This window comes from Rhincodon typus, chromosome 14 (genome assembly GCF_021869965.1).
Source record: "Rhincodon typus isolate 14 chromosome 14, sRhiTyp1.1, whole genome shotgun sequence".
Classification (NCBI taxonomy): Eukaryota; Metazoa; Chordata; class Chondrichthyes; order Orectolobiformes; family Rhincodontidae; genus Rhincodon; species Rhincodon typus.
Window position 1 is genome coordinate 464,734 of NC_063345.1, and position 11,635 is coordinate 476,368.

Consider the following 11,635-nt stretch of genomic DNA (forward strand, 5'->3'; position numbering starts at 1 on the left):
GACTGCTCCTTTCATCCAGATGCTGCCTAGCCTACTGTGTTCTTCAGCCTACTGTGTTCTTCAGCCTCCTGTTTGACTACCTCAAAAGACATTATTCTACACTCAAGATCCTGAATATTGTTGTGTCATATGTTGGACCAAAGTTTGCAACTGAGTTGATAGTATAGTAGCATTGTGGCTGGGCTATTAATCCAAAGACCCAAGTAATGTTATGTTGGCCCGCTTTGGAATCCCACAACAGGAGACATTGGAATTTGAATTCAATTAAAACTCAAATTAAAATTTTGATAATGTCCTAACCCTACCCATTATTGATTGTCATAAAAAAATTCATTAATGTCATTTAAGAAAGGAAATTTACCATGCTTACCTGGTCTGGACTACATATCATTTCAGACTCTCAGCAGTATGGTTGACTCTCAACTGCCCTCTTAAAAGGTCGAGCAAAACCCTCAGTGGCATTCAAGGCTAGCAAATGCTGACACAGTCTGTAATGCCCTCAACCCATGAATGTGTAATAAAAAATGAGCCATTCCAAAATTGAATATCCTTTCATTCATGTTACCACTTCAGCTGGACAGGTGAATGAGGGGTATGAGTGATTCAAGTTTGAGGAGCCGAATTCCTGCTCCTAATTTATAAGAAGATCTCCGTCTTACTGGATTGAATGATCGATCCTCACCCCTCAAAATGGATTATCACCATCAGAAATATTTTAGATAGGAGAGTGAGAACACAACTTTCATTTCTGTTACATTAAAACCTAATGTTATAGAGAGCAACGAAGAGAATAAATCATCCTGAAGAAGAGTAAAGAGACAACCATGACCAAAAATTCAATAACTTGAAAAGATCACAAGTTACCAGAGCTGAAGCCCAGGAAGAGAATATGGGTAAGACCAACAGAAACAAGGTATAATTATTGGAAACACACCACAACTATGATTGCATCAAACATACAGCTGTTACCTGTTGATCGATTGTCTACCTTGTGTAGTTCAGAGCAAAGGTACTTAGATAACATAAATAAACCAGTGACCGAAACTATGCAAGATTTTTAAAACTTCCGTTCCCAAGGGAACCACAGGGTGGTAGCACCAGCTTGTGTTTGAATTTTCCTAAATCTATCATTTATCACTGTTCTCAATTAATCCGCAAAATTTCAAGGGTCTCTTCAAATCAGTATTGTACAAGGATAAAATCTTTTTAAAAACCGCACTCTGTGAGCAGGGCCAACAAAGAAGACTTATCACTCCAATGCCAGTACTGCCCCAGATTTTATGAAAAATAGTGTGTTCAAAAGGCTGAATGTTTTTAATTCACTTCAACTGGAGGAGATTTAATTAATGCACCGATGCAAGGCTGGAGATACCGCTGATGTTAGGGCAGACTCCTGGATTGGTTTGTGGATAGTGAAAAAGGATAGATTTAGAGAAACTCAAACCCAAGCTTGTGCTGCCATCCAGTGGTTCTCTCAGTAACATAAAAGTTCAGAAAATCTTTTACAATTTCAATGTCTGGTTTATGCCCTTTATCTAAGTATCCTCGATCTGAACTACACAAGTGGAGAATTGGTCAACAGTTTACAGCTGTATGTTTAGGTCCGGTGAATAGAGAGAAGTGGATTAAACAAATGTTCATGTTAATCTATTTAGGGAGATGATGGCTTCATGGTATTATGGCTAGATTATTAATCTTGAGACCTAGGAAATGTTCTGGGAACCAAGCTTAAAATGCTCCCCTGGCAGATGGTGGAATTTGAATTCAGAAAAAATTCTGCAATTAAAAGTCAAATGATGACCATGGAATCATTGTTGATTGTTGGAAAAATCCATCTCGTTCACTAATATCCTTTAGGGAAGAAACTGCTATCCTTACCTGGTCTACGTGTGACTCCAGACCTATAGCAATGTGAGTTGTTCTTAACTGCCCTCTGAATAATTATGGGTGGGCAACAAATGCTGTGAATCTCCTGTGAATGAAGAAAAAAAAGTTTTTGTTTCTTGAACGTTAGATTTAGTTATCTAATTTAGGCAGTCGGCCATTTATAAGGAATTTTCAGGTAGCTCATCAAGCTTGTTAAGGAGCTGTAGTTTAGATATGATAATTAATTAGACAAGAAACATATACAATTCAGGATGGTTTACTGATACCAGAGGATGAGCAGGCAGTTGACAGTATGTATTCATCTCATTAAAGTTATGAAAACAGCATTCTGCTCACTAACCAAAGTATTAGGGAACTCCTCACTGGGTTGTCTTCTGCCTCTCCTGGTCCACCTGAATCTGGAGGAGGCAGCTGCCTAGTGACCACTGCCACCTGATGAAAACTGCTGTCTTCCAGCTCTGATTCTCTGCACTTGGTGATACACCCTGTCCAAGACTGACAAACCACGCTGTGTCAACCACTTGTTCGAATCTTTTTTGGTAATATGCTAAAGAAATATTTTTAAAAAGCTGTCAGCAGAAACAGTTAACTCTGTGGTCTGAGAAGGGGCAGAGTCAAACATTCACCAAGTGACAATTTTGCAAGTTTTGTTTCAAGAAACACAGAACTTTACTGTAATTTCAAACGTTCTTTTTAAAAAGAGATTTTGCCTTTGCCCAAATATTCTCATTGTCTCAAAACCTTTATTTTGTAAGTTCTGTCTCACCCAAGTTTTTTTCCTATAATTAGGATTCTAAAACCAGAAGAATTAAAGTGGGACAGCAGCTTAAAAAAAGCAACTCTATAATCATTACCCCTTTGATCCCTTAAAACAGTTCTCCAGTTCTAAGTTCAAATTGGATTTTTGCCAAACTTCAGCTTATCTGCATCTTTTGAGAACAAATTGCAGCTTTTCATAGCGTGGAACGAGTGCTGAATGTTTCTTTTTAAACCATTCCCCTTAAACTAATTATTTTTGAATATGTGACACTTTTAAACCAGTCCTGTTTTAACATTGATTGGAGCTGAATGGAAGGGGTCTTCTCATTTTGTTAAATGTACTGCTTCGAGTCAGGATACAGATTTTGGGTAGTGGTGGACATTTTCCTGGCAATTTACATCACTATCTTTCTGGTCCTCTACTGCCTTAACTTTATTGGGAGAAAAGGGACTTGTATAAGCTTGTGACAACATTAGTGTGTCCCTTTCCAGTCCCTTCTGCCTCTGTTCTTTCCCTGTCCCTGGTGACATTGTATGCCAGCTTTGCCTTCTTACGTCGGAGCATTGAGGAAACACTCTCAACTATTCTTCAGTACAGCCCAACTCTAACTGTCTTGGCCCAGGTGGCATCTGCAACCTATCAATTCAAAGAATTGTTGCCCCGACAAATTTGATTTTAGCTCAATATGGAGCAAAGTGTGTTTCATGTTCTAATTTGTCACTTTTGGTACTCTGTATCTGTAAATCATTATCTAATTCCTGTGTTGGTTCCAGTGGTATTTTCTGTTGGATAGAACAGCACCACTTTCCTGCCAGCCATCACTTTTCCTTTGCAACTTATTTAATAACTTCAGTAGAGTTTTATTTCCCTTATCCAGCTGTAAAGCACACAATGGACACTGTAGGCTAACATATTTCCAGACTATTTCTAAATCAGTTGTACCTCTCAGAACCTCTTTAGAATGCATATCAAAAGGCAACTTGTAATTTCCTTGGCACACTTCTGCAACTTCCAGTACAATTCTCTCTGCTGATGCTGGTATTTTTTCTGTTAAACTGTCTGTTGTGTTCTACAATTTTCCAATGCCAATGTAATTCCTGTTTCACTAAAGGGTTACTCTACACATGCTTCACTACAATCTCAGACTGTTGCTTCTCAAAATTTAGTCACCTATACCTCCAGTTCAGTGACAGTCACACTTCTGACACCAACTATTTGTTGTTGGCAACATGAGACCAGAGTTCCCTAATATAGTCTGTTGACCATTCAGAAGGAATTTTCAGACGGTTAATTGTTAAACAGCAATTTAAGTACAATACATTTTCGTCTAATTAAGTAATGGATATGACCTGTGACAGTTGATGGTTTGCTTATACCAGAGGACAAAGACACAGTTGGCACGGAGTGCGTCGATCTCATTAAGGTTGTGAGGCTGTATCCTGCTCTATAGTTGAAGTTTTGAGGAACTTTTTCCTTGGTTGTCTTCGTCCTTTCTTCTCTGTCTTTCACCTGGAGGAAACTGTCTGACAAGAACCACCACTTAAAAGAGCACCCACTCTGGTTCTGAGCACTGAGTGATACTCCTTGTTTTGGGGCTGGCAGTCTACACTCTGTGTCAGTCACTTGTCTGAATTCTTTTCAGCCACTGAGCGTGTGAGACAGCTACTCACTATGTCACAGTGACCATTGCTGTTCTTCTTGGGAAGAGATAACTGCTGTAACTGCAGTTACATGAGCTCTCATGCTACAGGAAATATTTTTAAACTTCATTTTCAGACTGACACCAATTTTCCGTCATGATGTCACAATTTCTGCCCCTACTGCAATATGTCCACAACGGAAGATTGAGATCTACAGTCTTTGTGTGATGAAATCTTTTCACACAATCCCTTGAATAGAAAGGAAGACAGAATAAGTGCCTCCAACCCTAATAACACTTTCAAATTTGAGGGCCAGACTTTGCAGTGGTAATGACAGTGAAATTATAAGCTTTCATTGTCATTGCTATATTGACAGCATCTTCAAAAAGCCTACCTACCTATGTGCAGAATAATGTGGAACTTCAAAACTTGCTGTTGGTGATTCCCTAGAGAATGTGTTGAGATCTCTTCCTCTAAGACACACCTCACCGCAATTGCGAACCAATCAATTAATTGACAAAAATTTCCATTTCTATCTCACTGTAAATGCCTTTCACAGAGTTGCACTTTGCTGAAAGAAGTGTAACTATATTTTAGTATCTACAGGGTAGATAAAGATAAACTATTTCCACTGATTGGAGCTTCGATAACGAGGGGCCATAGTACAAAAATTAGGACTAGACTGTTTGGGAGAGACGTTAGAAAGGACAAAGGGTGCTAGAGATTTGGAGCATTCTTCCACAGAGGGCAGTTATGCTAGATCATTGTAATTTTAAATCTGAGACCACTAATTTTTTTGTTAAACGAAGGATTATCAGCCAAAGGCAGTTATCTAGAGTTAAGCTACAGCTCAGCCACGATCTCATTGAATAATGGAACAGGGCCTAAATGGCCTATATTTAACAGTATACCAACTTATAAGCACTAATAAACACCCCTTCTTTAATATTGGAAAACGAGTTTCATATTTGTTGAATGTCAAATTTCTCTATTATGATTAAAAAAAAGTCCACACTTTTGAAAAGGCTTATATTGATATTTCAGCATGCATCATTATTGTTCCATAATTAGTTGTTGCCCTATCTGATCAGCTGAATTAAAAGTGAAGCTAGTAGGGGCTTTTACATTTCTTTGTCTTGCTGTGTGAATACCTCATTTTGATTGGCTGCTTGCTTCTGCTTGGTTACCATTTTAAATTGGTATTGGGAAAACAGAAAGCCACCCGAATTTTCACTGACAGCTTTCTTCAAGGCTGGCACTCACTACAGATCACAGATCAAAATTAAATGTAACATGAGACATGGGATTGTTCCATATAAAGAATGAGTACAAGATGCGGATACGAAAGCAAGATTTGAACTTCCATAATCCTTAGGAGCAGGAGTAGACCATTCACCCCTTTAAATCTGTTCCTTCTGGGAAATGTAACAATTAAAGTTGCAAAAAAGACAGCATAACGAATGGGACAAAATCAGAAATTGCAGGAAAAAACTCAGCAGGTCTGCCATCATCTTTGGAGAGAAAGCAGAGTTGATGTTTTGGGTCCAGTGACCCTTCTTTGGAATTGTGAGTGAGGTTGTGTGGAATTGATGAGAAAGTGTCAACCAACATGACATTCTCAATGTTTACATCCAATGCCATTTGCCAAGTTAATTCCTGTCAGCTTCACACCAGTAGTGGGAAAACTGATGGAGGCCATAATACAGAAGAAGGTAAACATACACTTAGAGAAGATTAAGTTTATACTAGACAGTCAATGTGGCTTTGTCAAGGGCAGGTCATGTCTGACAAACTTAATTGAATTCTTTGGGGAGGTGACACAGGCAGTGGAAGAGGGTACTGCTATGGATGTTTTTAATTTGGACTTTCAGAAATCGTTTAATACCACGTCCAATGGCTGGAGAGTGGGACCAGCTGGGTAGCTCTTTTGGGAGCCAGTTCAGACATGATGGGTCAAATACCCTCATTTTGTTCTGTAGAATTCTATGATTCTATTCCTCACCAAGTACAATATAGAATGCACACATCTCATTTCACTTTGGATTGATTCTCTCTTCTGGTTATTTGATTACTTTTTTTTATTCAGAGTCATATCTCTGAGAAACTAAATTTTGCTTGAAATTGACCTTATAACTTAGAAACAGAAAATTTATAGCATAGAAATACACCATTCAGCCTTTCCTGTCCACGTCAGCTGAGAAGAGTTTTCTAGCTTAATTCCATTTAATAGATCTTGCTCTGTAACTCTGTCGATTACACCTTGTCAATAATCTGTCCAAGTACAAAGAACAGTACAGCAAGGAATAGGCCCTTCAGCCCACCAAACCTGCGCTGATTCTTAATCCTTATTTAGACCCACTACTTATTTCCTGTACGCAGTTTCTATCCCTTTGTTTGCCCCTTGTTCATGTGTCTATCAAGATACACCTTAAACGTTGCTAACGTGCCTGCTTTCACCACCTCCACTGGCAGTGCATTCCAGGCACTGTGTGAAACGTTTTCCTGACACTTCCCTAAACTTTCCTCTTCTCACCTCGAAACTGTGCTCTGTAGTGGTTGCCCTTTCCACCCCGGGGAAGAAACCTCCGAATATCCTTGCTATGTATGTTTTGTAAATCTCTATCAGGTCTCTATCAAGCCTCCGTGTTTCTGGTATAAACAACCAGGGTTTATCCAACCTCTCCTCATAACTAAAACCCTCCAGACCAGGCAACATCCTGGTAAACCTTCTCTGCACCCTCTCCAAAGCATCCACGTCCTTCTGGTAGTGGGGCAACCAGAACTACACACAATATTCCAAATGTGGCCTAACTAAAGTTTTGTACAGCTATAACTAACTTGCCAACTTTTATATTTGATGCCCTGGCTGATGAAGGCAAGCGTTGCTGTATGCCTTCTTGACCACCTTATCCACCCGTGTTGCCACTTTCGGGGATCCTTGAACCTTGTATGCCCAGATCCCTTTGTATGTCGGCATGGTGGCTCAGTGGTTAGCACTGCTGCCTCACAGCACCAGGGACCCGGGTTCGATTCCGGCCTCGGGCAACTTTGTGTGTGGAGTTTGCATATTCTCCTTGTGTCTGCGTGGGTTTCCTCCCACAATCCAAAGATGTGCAGGTTAGGTGGATTGGCCGTGCTAAATTGCCCATAATGTTCAGGGATGTGTAGATTAGGTGGGTTATAGGGGTCTGGGTCTGGGTGGGATGCTCCAAGGGTCAGTATGGACTTGTTGGGCTGAAGTGCCTGTTTCCACACTGTAGGGATTCTAAGAAATGGCAGATAGAGTTTCATTTGGACAAATGAGGGGTGGTGCATTTTGGAGATCAAATTCAAGTACGATTTGTACAATAAATGGCAGGACACTTAGGAGCACTGACATCATAGAATCCCTACAGTGTGGAAACAGGCCCTACGGCCCAACAAGTCCACACCAACCCTCAGAGCATTCCACCCAGACCCATCACCCTATAACCTACACATTCCTGAATACTATGGGCAATCTAGCATGGCCAATCCACCTACCCTGCACATCTTTGGACTGTGGGAGGAAACCCACGCAGACACAGGGAGAATGTGCAAACTCCATACAGACAGTCGCCCGAGGGTGGAATCGAACCTGGGTCCCTGGCGCTGTGAGGCAGCAGTGCTAACCACTGAGCCACTGTGCCGCCCCTCTGCCCAGATCTACAAACTATCTGTATCCCACTGTATCTTTTGACAATCCTCCTCACTATCTGCGACTCCACCAATTTTGGTGTCATCCGCAAACTTGCTAATCAGACCACCTACATTTTCCTCCAGATCATTTTTATATATTACAAACAACAAAATGTGGCTTTAAATAAGATGAATGTTTCTATCTTGAGAGCTTTGGTCATGAATCAGGTAAAGACAGTAGAGGGGGTCCTTCTGTAGAGTAATTTTTGTTATTATGTGTTTATGCAGGCTGAGTATTGCTAGCAAGGCCTGTGGCTGTCACATTGTCCAGTCTGAGGATAAACACATGGCCAGAGACTGACAAAGTGGAGAGCTCCTTCCGCCAAGTTTACTATAGACACAGTGAAGATGTGAGCACTGCATTTATTATCCATTCTGAAAGCCATGACTTTGAACTGCTGCAGTCCATGTGCTGTAGGTAAATCCACTGAAGGAACTACAATATGTTTCCACATCAGGGTACTAAGTGGCTTGGAGAGGACCTTGCAGATGGTAGTGTTCCCATATCTTTGCTGGCCTCGTCCTTCACGGATGAAAGTGATTATGGGTGTAGAAGTTGCCATCAAAGAAGAGTTAGTGAATTTCTGCTGTGCGTCTAGTATATGACATGTACTGCTGCCTCTGTATGGTGGTAGTGAAGGGAGTAAATGCTGAAGGTGGTGCATGTGATGCCAGTCAAGCAGACTGCTTTGTCCTGGATGGTGTCAAGCTTCTTGAGTGTTGCTGGAGCTGCACCATCCAGGCAAGTGGGGAGTATTCCATCATTCCCCCTCCTGACTTGTGCCTTGGAGATTGCGGACAGGCTTTGAGGAGTCGGGAGGTGAGTTACTCGCCACAGTATTCCCAGCTTCTCACCTGTTCTTAAATCCACTGTATTTATCTAGCTAGTCCAGTTGAGTTTCTGGTCAGTGATCAGTATCTAGGAGCTCAGATCTTCATCTTCACAGAATTTTTTCAACACCTGCACAAGTTCCAAATGAACTAATATTAAAAAGTTAAATATATATGTTTAATTGCAAAACTGATTTTTTTCATGTGTCATGTTATTGAGGTCTGTAAATTTTTTCTCAAACAGGACAGTCTGTCAGAAACAAGAGCCGGTTGTCATGTATCGATCAAAGAAGTGAACTGCTAGAAATTGAAATATTGTTCAGTAAATGAAAGTTATGCAGAAGTTCTGTTTTAATTCTTACCTAATTTAGTTCATCGTAATGTTCAAAGTGTAACATATGTTTGCCCAATTTCTTTTTGCAGAAAACTTCTGTCAAGTGACAGGAACCCACCCATTGATGACTTAATCAACTCTGGAATCTTGCCGATCCTTGTGCAATGTCTTGAAAGAGACGAGAAGTATGTATTGTGCTTGTGTGATAATTTGACTGAGTTTTATGTGTTCTTAAAGTATCAGTGTCAGCTCTCCTGCAATATGATATCCCTTCTTATCCCTCTATTACCCCTGTGTTTGCTGCCATTTTAGCAACTTTTACAAAATGATGTACCTATGAACACCTATGAAAATGTGCCTGGAGTTTTCCATGTGTGGAGAACAACCTTTTGTTACTTGGAAAATTATTTCTTTTCCTGAGGTTCCCTCAGTTTCAAGCATACTTTGGGTAAATGTCTTCCCCAGGTGCTGACTATTTTCTTAATGCAGCCAGCTGTTTGGATATGAGCACATAATTGTTTGACAATGCAGCATTCACTTACTTCTGATCCTCTAACAATGTGGCACTCCCTCAGTGCTAACCCTCAGACAGTGCGGCACTCCCTGAGTACTGACCCTCCAACAGTGCTGTGCTCCATCAGTACTGACCTTCTAATCATGCAGTGCTCCCTCAGTACTGACACACCAATAGTATAGTGTTCTCTCAGTATTGACCCTCTGACAGTGCAGTGCCCCCTCAGCATATTGATCTTCTGATACAGCAGTGTGCCTCATCATCGGTGCTGCAGCAGTGGACTGCTCCCTTTGTACCGGCCCAATACGCACTTTCTCAATATTGGCCCTCTGACAGTATAGCATGCCCTCTGTGCTACCCTTCTGACAGTGCAGCCATCCATCACTATTGACCCTTTGACAGTGCAACATTCTATCTGTACTGACCCTTTGACAGTGCAGCACTCCCTCAGTACTGACTCTCTGACAGTGCAGCACTCCCTCTGTACTGACCCTCTGACAGTGCAGCGTTCCATTATTACTGACCCTCCGACAGTATAGCACTTCCTCAGTATTGACAGTCTGATAATGCAGCATGTCCTCAGTACTGTAGTGGCTGTGCAGATTATGTGGTGGTATAGTGACTGAATCCACAACATTCTGTCTTGAAGGTACTGCTGAACCAAGTCTAGCCTGGTTAACTTAGAATTGTAACACAAATTCTCACTGAGAAATATTTAACACAAGGTTATTTGTATTAACCCATGCAATTCTTCATTGCTCCCATTTGTGCAGCCCTTCACTCCAGTTTGAAGCAGCATGGGCATTGACCAACATAGCATCAGGAACATCAGCACAAACACAGGCTGTAGTCAAAGCTAGTAAGTGATCAAACGAACTGTATATCATCTGCTGTTATAGGGCAGTCATTGTTTCAGAAATTTGTTTGGACTTTGCTGTTTGAGTATGGTCTCACCATCCCACTTGTGTGAAAAATATTGACTGGAAATTTCAGCATGGAGTACAGGAACAGAAGGCCAATCGATCTGAAGAGTTTGGAGTTTGTTCTAATTGCAGATCAAGAAAGGAAAACTGATTTGTAAAATGAGGTTATAGCTGGAACGTTATCCTAGAATAAGCCTCTTAGAGCTCTGGAAATTTGTTGTATCAGCAATGATTATTGAAGATCCAGGGGTTGGAATATACTGCATGATTTCAAAAGGAAAGATGTTTGGCTCTTGGGAAATGTCAGTGTTTAAATGTTTCAGTGCCGGGCGCAATTGATTAATGAGATTCAACTATTTCCATGTTGAGCTGAAGTGTTCTATAGGGGTTACCAGTTTCACTGGGAGATGTGCGCTGAAGAAAGCTGTCGCAAGACCAACTGAAATTAATGAATCCAGTTTCTAATAAGTTTACAATTTTTTTGTCTGTAACTTTGTCTATAAATGCATAAGATCTTTCAGTGATGTCTAGCTTATTTACACTAGAGATTTTTCAGTTTTATATTCAGTGATATCTGAACTACCTTGGTTTGTGAGCACCTTGCAGGAAATGACTCACTTGCTGTCATTGTTTCACTAATGGAGACAAAAGTAATTGAAGTAAGTACACTGCCTAGACATTGTAATGACTGAGCATCAATGTTCTATTACAGATGCTGTGCCTTATTTCCTGAGGTTGTTGCACTCACCACATCAAAATGTCTGTGAGCAAGCAGTTTGGGCCCTGGGGAACATAATAGGTAAGAACCTAACCAGCTGAAGACTATTGCACTGAAGGTTGTTTGATATCTGGGATATTGTGGGCAGAGAGGATGTTCTCGTAATTTTGGTCTCCCCCTCAAGCAGAAGCATCTCTGCACCTGCTGATTAAACTCCCACTTCAACCTAAAGACCATTTTTTAAAATTCACTCCTGGGATACGGGAGTCACAAGCTGGACCAGCACTTATTGCCCGTCCTTTAGGACCTGA

The 11,635-nt window shown here is 40.8% G+C and overlaps 1 protein-coding gene across 1 annotated transcript in view; it reads left to right on the plus strand.

The window, feature by feature from the left end:
* LOC125484847 (importin subunit alpha-4-like) overlaps window positions 1-11,425 on the plus strand; it is a 48,844-nt gene extending 37,419 nt beyond the window's left edge. Inside the window, exons 6-8 of the mRNA XM_048605245.1 lie at window positions 9,259-9,354; window positions 10,457-10,542; window positions 11,319-11,425. Of these exons, the coding sequence (XP_048461202.1) occupies window positions 9,259-9,354; window positions 10,457-10,542; window positions 11,319-11,425 (289 nt within the window). The remainder of the gene's footprint in view (window positions 1-9,258; window positions 9,355-10,456; window positions 10,543-11,318) is intronic.
* Window positions 11,426-11,635: the final 210 nt, after the last annotated feature.